Source organism: Odocoileus virginianus, chromosome 17, assembly GCF_023699985.2.
Source record: "Odocoileus virginianus isolate 20LAN1187 ecotype Illinois chromosome 17, Ovbor_1.2, whole genome shotgun sequence".
Classification (NCBI taxonomy): domain Eukaryota; kingdom Metazoa; phylum Chordata; class Mammalia; order Artiodactyla; family Cervidae; genus Odocoileus; species Odocoileus virginianus.
This window is the reverse complement of record NC_069690.1, coordinates 50,793,095-50,808,528: the sequence shown is the minus strand read 5'-3', so window position 1 is coordinate 50,808,528 and position 15,434 is coordinate 50,793,095. Positions and strand designations below refer to the sequence as shown.

At 50.0% G+C, this 15,434-nt stretch overlaps 1 protein-coding gene across 3 annotated transcripts in view; it reads right to left on the bottom strand.

Moving 5' to 3' along the window:
- Positions 1 to 15,434, bottom strand: part of CYTH1 (cytohesin 1) — a 73,512-nt gene that overhangs the window by 27,402 nt on the left and 30,676 nt on the right. The window contains exon 1 of one of the 3 annotated variants that reach the window (XM_020896582.2): positions 11,543 to 11,675. The exons of 1 other annotated variant lie outside the window; for it this stretch is intronic. In XM_020896582.2, coding sequence (XP_020752241.1) covers positions 11,543 to 11,570 — 28 coding nt within the window. In that variant the 5' untranslated portion in view covers positions 11,571 to 11,675. Of the gene's footprint in view, positions 1 to 896; positions 1,310 to 11,542; positions 11,676 to 15,434 lie in introns of those variants that run through there. One more of the 3 variants, XM_020896584.2, reaches the window with a different exon arrangement.

The following is a 15,434-nucleotide window of genomic DNA, read 5'->3' as shown; positions in this document are numbered from 1 at the left end:
GTCTCATGGACTGAAAGCAGAGTTGGAGCCAGCTTGACAGGGAGAATCATGTTCTACCTCTGGCTTCTCGAGAAAGCAGCCCTCCACTCTCAGGACAAGCCTGGGAGCTCCCATCCCAGCAGACAAACCCCACTGTCATCAGTGCCCTTCTCTTTCCTCCCAGGCAGAGCAAGCACTGCCCCCTCCCCAAGCCAGCTGCCATCTGGGCACTGCACAGCTGTGCCACCACACCCCTTCCCTCCAAAAGAGAGGCTCGGTGGGGACCCGAGGCACACAACTCAGTTCCTCTGCCTTTACTCACCTTCCTAAAACCTATGTGCACGCTGGCTCTTTGTAAAACCCTGAATATTTCTGCAGACTGAAACATTCCCCCTCAGCCTGACAGCTGGAACAGACTCCTGGCAGCAAAATAAACAAGGGACTCCAGCTCCTCTTCTATGTGCATTTTTGGGAAGAGGGCTACTCATACCAGGGGAAGGTTCCCAAGTTTTTGATGAGTAAAATAAAAACTCGAGAGGTGGGTTGGGAGGGGGATCTCTCAGAATTTGCCCCTCTGCTTTCTGTCCTTTTTTTTTAACCTCATCTGAGCAGGACCATACAAATTGGTTATTAGCTTATTCTTTAATCTGGGGCCTAGAAGAAACCACACTGAAGGCTGAAACCTCTATTAGAAGCTACTGGGAAAAAAAAAAAGAAAAAAGAAACCCTAGGACGAGAGAGCAGAATGCGAAAGCACACGACAGACATGCAGAGAAGCAGCCGCAGCACACATCAGGCTTGCCTGGCTCCGGGGTGGGAGAGGCCGGCAGCGGCGCATAGTAATAACAGGGATTCCCGCTGCACAGGAGGAAGCTCCACACGGTGGGCTCACCCGCGCCACCCACCCGGCCTCTTACCCGGGCCAAGTCCCCTCTCCGGTGGCCCCAGGATCCCGGCAGCCCTGGGGCAGCGACGTCAACGCCCCAGCAAGTGGCAGCTGTCCGCTTCAGAGGCCATGGTGGCCCGGCACCGTGACACCCCAGTCCCAGGCCCCTGGCAGCCCCCCCAGCGCCGGGTGGAGGCAGGGACGGAGCCCGCGCGGCATGTGCGCCCGCACTGCCCGGGCAGAGGCGGCAGCCAGGCGGGGACACAAAAGCGGGCAGAGGCGGCAGCCAGGCGGGGAGAAAAGCTGAGGAGAAACCCGGGTGCGGAGGAAGGCGATCCTGGTGGGGAAGGCTGGCGTGGTTGGAGATGGCCGCGGAGCTATCGCCAGGCGTACACTTGGAGCGTGTGCTCAGTCCTCCAGGCTTATTTCCATGAATGCAATTACAGCGCCCCGCCCACCGCGCCCCCACTCGAGGCCTCTGAGGGGGAGGGGACGCTCCACGAGTCTTTGCTCACAAGCTGCAGCAGCTTTTTCCTCCCCCTTGGAAGCAAAAGGCTGATGGTGGCTTCCCCGGGAGGATGTTAACCCTTACTTAAGGTACTTCTCCTCCCTGAGTGGATAAACAGGAGGGTAGGATCCAGAATGCAGGCTATTCTGTCCCCCTCAGCAGAAGGCCACCTCCCCTCTCCCCCTACCCGCTGACTCGCCCCCCACCAACAGGTCAGCAGGCAGGGATGCTAACCCCGCTGCTCCAATATCCCACCCACCCCACCCCCCCCCCCGGCCCCACCCCTTCTGCTCCTCGGCAGCCCTAAGCCCCTTGTCTCCAGGAGACCTGCTCCAGCCTTTTCCTAACACAGCTCGCCTCCTACTCAGCCCACAAGCACCAGAGGCTCCAACTCAGCCCTCCAGTACACGCTGGGTAGGACGAGTGGCAGACGGGTCTAGGACAGTACTGTAAGATGGCTGGTGACCAGAAATGTCACTACAGCCTGAGAGGAGTGGCTGTCCCCCTCGAGGTGTGAGAATCACCGAGGGCATTGGCAGACACACATAGGGGACCTCAGGCCCCAGACCTGGGGTCTGGAGGCTCAGGTCCCGTGTTAAAGCAGAACATGGGGCGACTGCAGGCCGTGTCTGCCGACTCCTCTGGGAAGCACTGCCTTTGACTAATAAGGGAAGAGACCTAAAGATTAAGACAAGTGCCAAATACACGAGGAGAAAAAGAGAAAATAAACCACTACACTACATGAAGTTCTCCGATCTTGGCACTACTGACATTTGGGGGCTCCTTCTGTGTGGGAGGGTGTCCTGTGCCTTAGAGCACATTTAACTGCACCCTGGCCTCCACCCATTGGATGCCCGCAGCAGCATCCCACCCTAGCCCCTGAGAGGACAGCCCCACAGGCTTCCAGATATGCCAAATCCCCTGCAGGGTCAAACCACCCTGCCTAAGAACCACTGCTCCAGACACACAACAAAAAGAGGAAAAAAACTAAAAATCCCACATTCTGGCCTGCCTTCCAGTGCTCTGTCCTCAGGAAACTGCTGACAGACGGCTGCTGATAGATGGCTCCCTCCTGCCACTACACTAATGTGGGTTCCATTCTCTGAGGTTTCCTCATCAACAGGACAGGGTCACCAGACTTGACCAACACTTGGGCTTTGCAGGCCCAGCCTGTCTTTAAAGAAACAGTCACAGTATGAAAAATTTTAGTTTTGTGTCATAAGAGTTCTCATCTAAAAGAATCATACCAAATCTATGAGAAATAAACCCTAAAATTATGAAATCTCTGTTTAAAGCTACAAAGGAAGACAAGTTTTCAACAAACGTACCAGCTGAGAATCCCTACTAGATACTGGGTCTGGTAAGCAATCACACACCACCTGGCCCCAGGGAGACAGGTTTCCAACCTATCTCCGTTTCCTTCTTGTTGTTCAGAGGCTCATCCTCCCCAGCCATCAAGACCACCTCTTCCAGGAAGAATTCCCTCAGTTCACACAAAAGAACCATCACTAAGGCCTTCTTCTTCATCCATATGGTCTCCTCTGAACGTGTTTGTATCATGAAGTTTAACACCTGGTTGGACACTCTCCTGTTCGCAGTGGGGGTTTCTGTCCATGAAATGAAGCTCTTGCCTTCCAGTAAAATATCATAAATATTCTCACAGCACTCTGCACAGTCCTAAGGGCTACATCCCCCTTTTTGAAGTAACATCAAACTAGGCACACATACCCTCCAGGGGTTTAAAGGGCCCAGTACGTGGATCCTGACATCACTTCCTGTGCCCAACTAAGTCATAAGGCACAGGCTCGCTGTGGCTTGTCCTGAACCCACCAGCTACAACTGAGCGACAGAGGATCCACTTCTGGGGCTGGACTTGCAACGTGTAAACTGGCAAAGACCTCAACATGCCTCCAGGCCAGACTCGCTGGCAGCAAAGTCTACACCACAGTCAATTCTATGCACAAACAGTATGATCCGAGGAAGCAAGGAGACAAGAAGTGACAGGGAAAAGCTACCGACAGGAAGTCTGCAGTGTGGCTCACCTCATATCTATAGACAGATCTCAAATAAATAGCCTCAAAATCAAGTTTATGAAATCACAGCAATGACTGGAGAAAAAGACTGGGCACTGGGTAGTAATCTCAGGAAATCTACCAACAGAGAAAATAAAAGCTTTAAAAAACTACTTTCTCAGATTCATACCCCAACAATCTTTTGGGAAAAAAATGGTTACCACCCATAAACTAGGTGCTCTATTAGTTACTGTAGAAGATAGAGAAAGACACGGGTTTACCCCCAAAGAGCTTCCACGTTACTGCTCCTTTTAAAGAAAAAGAGTCAAGCAGCGTAAGGGCCAAGGGAACACTGGTGACAGGTGCTGTGGGGTCAGCAACAGCAAAGCCGGCAAAGCCGGGTGTCCCAGGAGGCCTCCCGGGAGCTGAGGCCGGGCCAGCGGGGAGAGGGCACAGGAGGCTGGGGACAAAGGCCAAATGGGGATACAGAACAAACTGGAAACTCCTGGAAAAGCTGCATGAGTCAGAAATGGTGTCCTCTGAGTCTGGCCTGGACACATCTGACCGGTGTCTCGGTGTCCTTTGAGTCTGGCCTGAAGACAACATCTGACTGTTGTAGGACAGGCAGTGAGGTAGAGTCACAGGGGGTGTCGGGGCACCAGGAGAGAAGGATGGGCAGCATTTCTGGGGTGACCAGGGGGAAGTGACAGGGACACAGGGCATTCATCTAAGGCAGGGAAACTTCAGCTCAGGAGTGAGAGGACAGAACTAAGTGTCTTCTGCCCCCTGACAGCTCAGAGCTTCCTCGGCCACCCACCTGCGCTTAATTCCACAGACAACTCCTGAGAGGCAATGAATCAGTGTCTTTCAAATCATCAACATCAAAACTTGCTAATCCATCCCCAAGTCCCACATCCTCTGGGCAAAGGCCCCAGGCCAGCCTGCACCAGGCAGAGCCCTGGGCGTCTAAGCACTCCCACCTTCCCTGCTTCTGCAAAACAGGAAACTCAGGCATGGAGTTTTCAACCATTCTACTCCATTCCTTCTGCTTTAAAATGCTGAGTTACTCTTTAGTAAAAGTTAGGAGCATAAATGCTTCTTCAGAGAAGCCAAGACTGGCTTCTGTTCCGGCTCTGAGAAGGGTCGGAAGCAGTTGAGAGGGTAGAAGTTCCTAACTCTAACCTCAGACTAGAAAAAGCTGGCTCCTGGTGCCAGACATCAACCCCTCTCAGAGCTGCCCGAGGTCCAGAGAAGGTTCTCGAGGTTTGAGAGAAGCCTGAGAGGAGCTGGAGGCACCGACCCAGGCCCCCACTCTCCGGGTCCCAGCAGCCCTGAGTCTGTTCACAGGCAGCCCGCCTTCCAGATGGGGGCCTGATCCCAGCCGCAGCACGGGGACTCATCCCTGCCGGGGCTACTCTCGGGGTCCTCTCCCTCCAGCAGGCGCGACGGCACGGCAGGGTGGGGAGAGGCTGCAGGGAGGGAGGAAGGAGGGGAGAGGCGGGAGGCGGGCAGCTCTGCCCTTGGAAACCCAGGGTCGCTCAGTGCCCTTTATCACCACCAGCTCTGGGAGGCAGGCTGACCCGGGAGAGGGCACGGGCCTCCTCCGTCTAATACAAACAGATCCTCCCTCGATTCTACCCCCCAAGACCAGCAAATTCCCTGCAAGCTAGCATGATTACCATGGCTGGAGGAAGTCACCAAGAAAACAAGAACGCTCTGAGCACAGGCAGGAGGACCCCAGGGCGGGAAGGCGGTCCTCAGTTTACACATTAGCTTCTAAAAATACTATTTACATTACCAACAAGAGTTTTACAGAAGTGTGACGGATAAAACAATATTAAAGTTCACATGGAAAATGCATATGTGAATAGCACAGGCAATTATGAAGAGGAAAAAGGGTAATGTGAGAAAGCTGCTGCCAGAGATTAAAGTGCGGCGGTGGCAGCTAAGTCGCTTCAGTCCTATCCGACTCTGTGTGACCCCACAGACAGCAGCCCACCAGGCTCCCCCGTCCCTGGGATTCTCCAGGCAAGAACACTGGAGTGGGTTGCCATTTCCTTCTCCAAGAGATTAAAGTGAGGTGTCAATAATTTGAAATTTCAGCAACAGAGAAGGAAAACAGCAGAAAAGAAACTCAAGAAATACTGAAACACTTCAAGTCATGAAGTCTCATAAAGAAAGTACTTTTAAAAGATAAAAAAATATAAAGAAAAATAGGATTATTCAGTCAATGGTGGTAGGGCAAGTAGCTACCCATTTGAGGGAAAGCTAAGCTGAATGCCTACCTCATTTATATCAGAATAAATTCTAGCTGAATCGAAGATTTTAATATAAAAAAAAGAAACCACAGAAATTCTAGAATAAAGCATAGATTAATATGGTCATAATCTCAGAATCTGTTCAATTTGCTATAATAGAATGAAAGGCTTCTGAATGGAAAATAAAGTTCTATGAGCTAAAAGGTAAACAACCGGGACAACAAATGTACAAAATCTATGACAGAGGGCTAACTTCTTTTCACAAGGAGAGCACCATACGGAGCAGTACGACAAAGATAGACATGAGCCGTGAAAGACATAAAAGGCAGATTACCGAAACACAACGGCCAGACATGAAGGACAGACGCTTCAACTCTCTGTTAAAGCATGGATGCCACACCGCTTCCCGAGAGCCTGGCAGAAACAAGTGTCTGCCAAGGGCGCGAGGGTCCAGGCTCTGCTGGGGGAGCATAGAGGGCGCAAACTTTGTGCAATACTTCTGCATTCAGCAACTGCATTTAAGGACTTACCCAACAGACATGCTCTCAAAACTGCAAAAGTGAAAAAAACTACTTACACACAATTTGGTTGTTAAAAAGAGTGAGCTGCTCACAGATGCCAGAACAGCAAGATCTCCCAGACACGGTGCCACAAGAAGGAACAGGACACCATGCATGTGACACCGATGCTGGGAAATACACAGATCTGAGAAGGATGCACTTGAAACTGTCGAGAGGGACCCTCTTCAGAGACAAGGAGTGTGGACACAGAATGAGGAGGCAGCGATGCTGCACTTTATACCTTTCTGTTTATCTGGATGCAAAACTAAGGCAAAAATATTTACTGAAATCTCTATTCAGAAAAGAATATGGAAATGTCACCAGCCAATTACCCCTAAACATTTGCTCAGCTTATGCCTAAGTATTTCTTTAGTGGGAGGAACATACTTGGAGTCCTGTTATATATAATGCATGTAAAATCCCTGGGGGGAACTATACCATCAGGCTGTGTTGTCTATGTAGGATTCCACTGGATTTCTATGAATCAGAATCCTGAACTCTTAACAGAAGAGACAAAGGAGAAGAGACTCAAGATGCCAGAAACAGAGGAGATGCAGAAACAGTCACTAACTCGGAAAAGAAATGTGCTGCATTTTTCTAGGTCAGAAGTTAAGCTTTCATGATTTCTCTGTACGGTAAGGAAGGAAGACCATACAAAAGTCAAGAAATTATCTTCGGAAGAAGGGAAGGAAGTGGCGGGGCGAGTCCTGACCATGAGCAGAGCTGAGGGCAGCAAGCCTGACTTCTGTGTCCATTCCCCCTGGTGTGTCACACCCAGCACAGGCTCAGGAGGAGGACACGTGGGTCCCGAGAGCAGCCAGTCTCAGCAGCGCTGCCCAACGCCAGCCCCGGGGGAGCTCCACGTGCCCTGGGAGCCAGCGTCCCATGAGCCTGTGGCCCCTCTGAACTAGTGACAGTCCCAGCTGCAAGGTGAACCCACCTGAGTTCCCATGAGCAGAAGCTCTTCACAAGGTAACAGAAGACAGAAGCTGTTACAAGAATCTTTCTAAAAAGGAAATCTCAGCTTGGCTTCAGCAAACAGAGAAGCAAAGACAAGAACAATGTAAATTCAGTAAAGGTGCCTTTGGAAGACTGTCAAAATGCAAGGGAAAAGTGAGAAATGGATACTATATAAAATGTGCAGAAGGTCTAGCCCTCCACTTTTAAGGTAACCAGCAGCAAACTATATGTAGGTCCAGTCAGCCCCTCCCCACCACCACCACAAACACACTCAGCGAATCTTCCAGAGCAACAGGGAGGGCTGAGTGGCAAGGTCTGACGCCTCCTGTTCAGATCTACCGCATCTCCCTTGGCCTCGGCTCCCGCAGCCCACTCTACAGGCTGGGGGCTGCTAAAGCCCCAGTCCTGCGTCCTGCCAAGACCACACTCCCTGCCTGTTCTTTCCACAATGCTGGCTCCTCAGACAACTCCACCTGCTGCCCTCCACACCCCACCTGCCTCCTGGATGCTGGGTCCTGACCACTGACAGCCAGCCCTATGCTTTTATGTTCCACAGCAAAGAAAACTTGGGAGGCTGCAGAAAGCCTCACATGACAGATAAAGGTCCACTCTTTTCAGAGCAGAACCTGAGCTTCATTTCTTCAACCTCCTTCATCAAGAAGAAAGGGCAGTCCTGACCCTCTGTTCAGCGCTGCAGGCACACACACTGGTGTGCTCCACAGCCAGCTTATGAAATCCAGACCAGAGCCTATGAAATCCAGACCAGAGAGAGGCCCCTTCAAAACTGGTCCTGGCAGATGGTGATGCAGGTCTGCGGAGATGTGTGCTTTCTACAATGCCAAGAGCTCTTGCTTAAAAATAGAGATGTAACCATTTTTGGTTCTGCAAAATACAAACTCAATGCATGAGGAAGGGAGTGGGGAGTATCTATGGCACCTGTGCTTTCTGGATTAAAACTCCCCTCAGCCTCAGCAACCTGCCCAATGCGAGGCTGGAACAATGGCAAGGACCGCACTGAAAGGGTGGCATAAGGGGTAAGTTACCACAGGACAGAGTATTTCAGATGCAACGTGAAAATCCAGTGTCCTAAAGGAGAGACACTCTACTTAATTCCATTCCAGTCAGTATATTTTCCTACAAATACTACTAACTTATACGCACATAAGATCCACGACCTAAAATCTTTTTTCACTTCCATTATTTGAACTTGACAACAAAGCTCAATTGTGAACTTTGCGCACTTTCTGACAATGAACTATGTATGCGGTGTTACCTCCAGTTTAGAGATGAGGTAAGATTCAATGAATATAAATAATCCAGGAACAGACCAAGTCCAACTCAAACTCACTGGCTGAGCCGTCAGCTCTTTCTTTTCTCTCCCCGGAATAATCATGCCACGTCAGCTCAGCACTCACTGCGCATCTGCATATGCCCGGCCAATGCTGCTGAAGGCATTTAAAGAGCTCAGCCCTGCATGGAATGGAACGGAGAGGACAGGCCAGCAGGGGAGGCGGGCGAGCCCTCGGCAGTGGCACGGGCGGCCACCGCAGCCAGGCTGCTCAGGACTCGGACGAGCCTCAGAGCCTGGACTTGAGGACAGAGCAGATGCAAAGAGAATGTGGATGCACGGATCACACGAGGGGAGGAGGCTGGAGTGGCTGAGTGCCTGGGGACAGTGAGCACAGCTCCGCTCAGGGCCCAGGGTACCCAGCAGACAGCCTGAGCTGTGCCAGTGAGGGTCTCCTGTCCCCCTCAGCAGGGAGCTGTGATCCAAGTCTAGAGAGAAGGTTCAGAGGCAAACCAAGGGGGGTCAAACATTCAAGAGATAACAGCTAAAAAGCCTCAGGCGGCTAAGAAAAACAGTGCTCAATTCGGTACAATTGTTAAGTCTCACACACCTGCATAACTGGACACTATCCTTACACACATGTGCATAACTGGACACTGGTTAGGTCTCACTCACGCGCACCTGCAATAACTAGAGTGGAACCTGATGAGCCTCAGTGACAGGGAAGGACAGAGGCAAAGCCATGTCTGTGACTGAAGGGCTGCAGACCCTCATGCAGCAGGTAAGATCTGACTTCTTTAGAGACATTTTTTAAAACTTCATTCCCCTGTGCTGGGTGGCCCTTAGGGTGACGATCTGGTCAATGCAGCTGTGTGAGAAGCACATGCTAACACTTAACCCGCCCTCCCGGGATGCTGGGGACCAGCCCGGGAAAGTCCATTTGCTCCCTTCACTTCCACATATGCCCAATGCCATTTGTCATCTCATCTCAGTACCTAGGGGCAACTATCTTAGCAACACTGTGCCCCCCAATGTCTCAAACAAACAACAATTGTGCCCCCCGGGGGGGGTGGGGGCTGAGGGAAATGGAGAACCACCCATTCTGAAGACTACTTTTTCAAAGCAAAGTTGTCCATTAATCCTATCTCTAAAAATTGATTTCTATATGCCCTAGCCCTACTCCCACCCACGAATCAAAAGCACACACACTGAGCAGTTTATGTTGAATGTTAAAGCCTCTAGGATGGCCAGAAGCCGACGGCATGGAACCCCTTGATTTTGACTGTAAAGTGATTGTCAGCACCACCTCAGCAGGTCTGAAGCCAGGCCACCAGGAAGGAGCAGTGGCAAGCAAGAGGGAAGAACCAGCTCAGCGAGCAGCAGTCATCCTCTGCCCAGGCCGGGCCAGTGCACCCCTACCACCCCAGCATCATCCACCAGTGTCCTCCCCAACTCTCACAAGGGTCCCCTTTTGAGTTAGAGACCGTGGCTATGGTGGACATACCTTTCAGATACAAAACCTCCAATGGGGGCAGTTCAGCCCTGGCAGAGAACTGCTTCAGCATCATCCCCTCCTCACATGCCAGGTGTTGCTGACCAAACGCCCCTCTCCGCCATAGGCTTTCACACACAGTAGAGCTTTCTGAGCCACCCGGTGGGCTGTATATACCATCTGACACAAAGATGAAACTTCAAATACATTTTACAGTGAACCAGATAAGGAAAAAGATAAAAAGGACCCCTAAAGTTTATTATCACTTTCACAAAGTCCATTTTGAAAAACAGCTTAATATTTATTTCTGACTTATTCACATCATCCAATACCATCTACAAACCAGTATGTATTTTGCTTCTTGTTTTAAAGGCACTAAAACGCGGCCATCTGGGACTTTCCTGGTGGCACAAGTGGGTAAGAATCTGCCTGACAACGCAGGAAACCCGGGTTCAGTCCCTAGTCTGGGAAGACTCCACATGCTGCTGAGCATCTCAGCCCACGCACCACAGCAACTGAAGCCTGCATGCTCTAGGGCCCTCCAGCCCCAACTAATGAGCCCCTGTATCGCAAGTGCTGAAGACCGCGCACCCTAGAGCCAGCAAGTCGCAACTACTGAGCCTGCGTGCTGCAACAACTGCTGCTCACACGCTGAGAGCCTGTGCTCGCATCAGGAGCAGCCACCGCCATGAGAAGCCCATGCACCAATACGAGAGAGAAGCCCCCGCCTGCTGCAACTAGAGAGAGCCCGTGTGCAGCGACGAAGACACAGGGAAGCCATAAATAAATAAATAAAACACAGCAGTGTGCACATGTCAAAAAAATCAAAACAAAACACACAAAAAATACATGGCTATCTGATGAAAGTATCACAATAAAACATACACAGGTCCACACACAAAACTTCAAGACATTTGAGAGCCCTGACCTAGGGTGCTTTAAAGCCAGTTCTTCTGCAAAAGCTTTTGGGACTTAGAATCCACAAAATTTGTGAGCCCTTTACTCAGAGCTTCACTGTTTACAGTGTGGGTGTGGAGAAGACAAAGGAAGTTCCCCCAACCCTGCAAGGCTTCAGTCCTTACCTAATACCAAAAGAGGAAGATCAAACAACTACGGATATTCCCTCTGTTACATTTTTATTTAATAAAAACTGTTATTATTCATCCTGAACCTCACGGTTATTATTCATCCTCAGGTACTTTCAAACCTAGTCTCTAAGATCTTTCCTTTTTTAGTGTCACACTGGTGTACACGCAACTTTCAGCACTTCTAAGACTGTTACTCAGACTCAGGAAGTCAGACACCATCGCCAAGTAGGATGGCAAACGCCACCAAGACGCACCCAGGGCGGATCCCCAACAAAAGGCAGAGTGGGGGTGGGGGCTGGGGGACACTTTCAGTTTAAAAACACAGTCTCTCTCTCTCTCTCTCTCTCTCTCACACACACACACACACACACACACACACAAGCAAGAGCCTTTCAGTTGCTACTCCTCAGGGGCTGTAAAACTGTCTGTCACACAGCACATGTCGTCACATGTTGATCCAAAGAGATACCTAAGCCTCACCGCACACACCCAGGCCAGGACTGAGACTTACCAGCCTCTTCTTCGGTTTTAAGGACCATCTTTTCTGTCACAGCAGGACCCTGAAGGCTGCTGGCGTTTGTACTTCAAAGGAGAGCTCAGAGTGGGAGGCAGGGCCGGGTGGGGCGGGAATACCTGTGGGCCACCCAACACTGGGACAGCTCAGAGCTGCTTCCTGGACTGCTGGGGAACTCCCTGGCTGCGCTCCTGGACCAATCAGCCTCCATCCACAGAAGCGTCACTCCCAGCTGACGGCCACCACCCAGTTCCTGAAGTCAAGCTCAAGGAGCTCCCTAGAGGCTAACCACCTCCTCCCTGGAAGTAGTCTGAGGCTGGAGTCCAGTGAGGAACAGTGGCGCTTCTGGTCTCAGACTCACCCAAAGCAACAGACACAGCTGGCGTTTCTCTCTTCACTTCCCAAGAACTTTCTTAGAACGAAATCACTTAAAAACCCCAGGTTGTCTCACAGTGAGATAACAGCGCATTTCCCAAGAGCGTGACTAAGAGATCATAATCATTACAGCATGTTATGAGGTCACGGGATAAAAATAGGAGGCAGATTTTAGAGGCAAAAAAAGAAAAAACCCACACCAAAACATCTAAGGGCATCATTCCCATATAAGTTCAATTTCATCCCCATTCTATGTTCTAATATATTGCACCAAACTGTTCTTTTCTGCATACTCTTAATATATTCATGACACATATTTATTGTTGAAATTAGATTATGGTAGTTGGGGGGGGGCTTAATCCTATCACTCAGGGATAACCACTGGTGACATTTCAGTATATATTCTTAATATTCGTCCAGATTTTTGTTTTCTATGTTATATTCTCATTCTCTTTTTTACATATTTAACTCTTTATTTATGTATATCAATATCTGTATCTCTCATTACAGCTGCCATATTTACTACATATAATAACCACATATACTATATATGGAATATATTTATCCTTCTCTTAAGACATATTCACCTCAAGAGCTAAGTATACAGATGGTCCCTGACTTTCAATGACTGACTTTTTGTGGCCATGCTGTGGGGCATGAAGGATCTTAGTTCCCCAACCAGGGATCAAGCCCGTGCCCCATGCAGCGGAAGCACGGACCCGACTGGACCCCACTGGACTGCCCGGGAAGTCTCACAATGGTTGACTTACAACTTTTTGATTTTGTTATGGCGTGAAAGTGATACACAGTCAGTAGAAACTATACTCTGAACGTTGCTCTTTTCTGGGTCATCAATATGTGGTCCGATCCGCTCCTGTGTTGCTGGGCAGTGGCAGCGAACACAGCCCCCAGTCAGCACGCTGTCCCGAAGGGGACCAACGGACACTCACAGCCACCATGGATGCAGACAACCGCTCTGTCTCTTCTCGCCGTGTCAGGACAGTGCTCAAGTCACCGCAGGAGACAGGGGCACAGGCTGCGTGTCAGGCGGCTTGGCCCCACTGTGGCTATTTTACTGTTCTGGGCACATCTAAGGTGGCTGTGCTAAGCTGCACTGCTCGGTTTGGGTGTATCACATACATGTTGACCTATGACATTTTCAACTTATGATGTTTTTATCAGGATGTAACCTGAAAGAAAGCTTCTGTGAATATTCACATCATGTTCTGGGGAAAGTCTTTTCCTCAGCATAACACCCACATCAGTCGCAGTCGCAAAGAGACGGACACACACTCAGTGGGAGTGTGGACAGAAGAGAGGACGGTCTAGAAGAGCAAGGGCAGGGTCCGGGGAGACCACAGGGAGAGATGCAGCCCTGGGCCAGTGAGAGTGGGCAGCCCTGACCAGGCCAGGCCTGCGGGGCAGTGGAGTGGAGGGGACCCCAGGCAAGGGTTCAGCTGACCTCAGCTGCCTGGACAATCCAAAGGGCGAGAGGGCTGGGGAGAGTGTAGAGAGTGGGGCTGGGAGGGCACAAACCCACACTGACCATCCTGACCACACAAGCTCCAAGGCCAGGAGCCAGGCCTGAAGTCCTCAGTCCCCTAATGAGCACGGCGCCAACACCCTCCTCCTGGGACCCTGTGCCTTTCCAGGCTCCTCTCTCAACACCATGCCTGGTTTGCTTCTCTAAGCAAAAGACACACACATCACAAAAAGCAAGCAGTACCTGCAGTTTAAAACAGAAAACCACAGCTTCCTGCCCGACTCCTCCCCCTGCCACCTAAAATCACGCTCCACAGATGTAGGTCTCTCGGCTATTTCTTCTGCTCATCACCTCCCTGTTGCAAAATAACTAGTTACACCACTTGTTCTTGAGTTTTCAACTCTAGACATCAACTGTCTGCCACGGAAGATGAAGACTCGGCTTCTACCCCACACCACACTCATGTGCCCACACATGCACACACCCCCTTGGTATAAGTATGCAAACATTTTTGGTTAAATCAGTATTTGGTATTCCCATAAATACTGCTCAAAACCTAGCTACATCATGTACTGCGGTTAAAATAACCACATAACGGCGTTAAGGGTCCTTTTTGTGTCTATCTGCTCAGTGCCAAACTCTCTACCATGATATGAAACCGTCAACATGGTCAGACTTGTGGTCTGTCTGCTGAGACGGCCTCCAGAAGCCACCACGCTTCTGCTCAGCCTAGTCTTGCGGTTCTGAGGCCCAAGTTCTGGGGACCACCCTGTGGGCTCCCTCCACTGTTTCCCACCACTGGTCCGGAGTCTCTGATTCTATGTTTTCTTTCTTGGGATTACTCACTCATTTTGATGGAGCACATCCTCTCACAACTAACAGAGAGAGGCTGTGAAGGAGTGGGTTTTCATCACCGGGGCTGTGAATTTTGCATGTCTCTTCTCTTACACCTGACATTCTGGCTGGGTGTGGCAGTCTGAGTGAAGTTATATTTCCTCCTCGGGGTGGAAGCATCCCCTTACTGCTCCCTCTTCCTGTACTGCTGGTAGCGATGGTGCCACTCTGATTCCCAATATTCTGTATGTGACCCTTTCCCCTATCAGGAAAGGTTTTCAGGACCTTCTCTCTATGCAGAGTGTTATGAAATTTCATAAAGTTGTGTTAGCCATTGGGTAGAACCTATGCCTGAAATCTTATACTCTAATAATTAAATTTCTGTCCTCCCCCCTCCCAGTTCTTGTTTTTTGACATTTTTATTAGCATTTTATTAGCATCTACTGACATTATTATTAACTGGACCTCTCTTGTGGATCCTTTAATTATTCTTACCTATTCACTCCAACTTTTCCTCTTCTTTTTGAGCTGCTTTCTAGGAAATATTCTTTCAACGGACCAAATGCTTATGTCCCCTCACGCACAACGTGATGGTATTTGGAAATGGAGCCTCTGGGAGGTGATCAGGTCATGAGGGTGGAGCCACCTGAATGGGATTAGTGCCCTTATATGAAGAGGCCAGAGAGTTAGCTAGCTCTCTTTCTGCCATGTGAGGACACAGCAGGAGCGCAGCTCTCTATAAACCAGGAAGGAGGCCCTCACCAAGAACCCAATCTGGCCAGGACTGAGACCTTAGACTTTCAGCCTCTACAACTGTGAGAAACAAACATCTGTGCCACCCATCCTATGCTACTCTGTACAACAGCCTGAACAATTCTCTGCTTTAGCTTCCAATCTTTCCATTTGAATGTTCTATTTCTGGTATTTGTTTGGTCGCTAAGTCATGTTAGACTCTTTGCCACTCCATGGACTGTAGCCTGCCAGGCTTCACTGTCCATAGGATTCTCCAGGCAAAAATACTGTAGTGGGTTGCCATTTCCTTCTCCAGGGGATCTTCTGGATCCAGGAACTGAATCTGCATCTCCTGCATTGCAGGCAGATTCTTTACCACTGAGCCATCTGGGAAGTCTATTTCTTTTATTTTTAATCTGCAAGAACTCATTCTTAATCTCTGAATTTATCTTTTTGATAGCATCC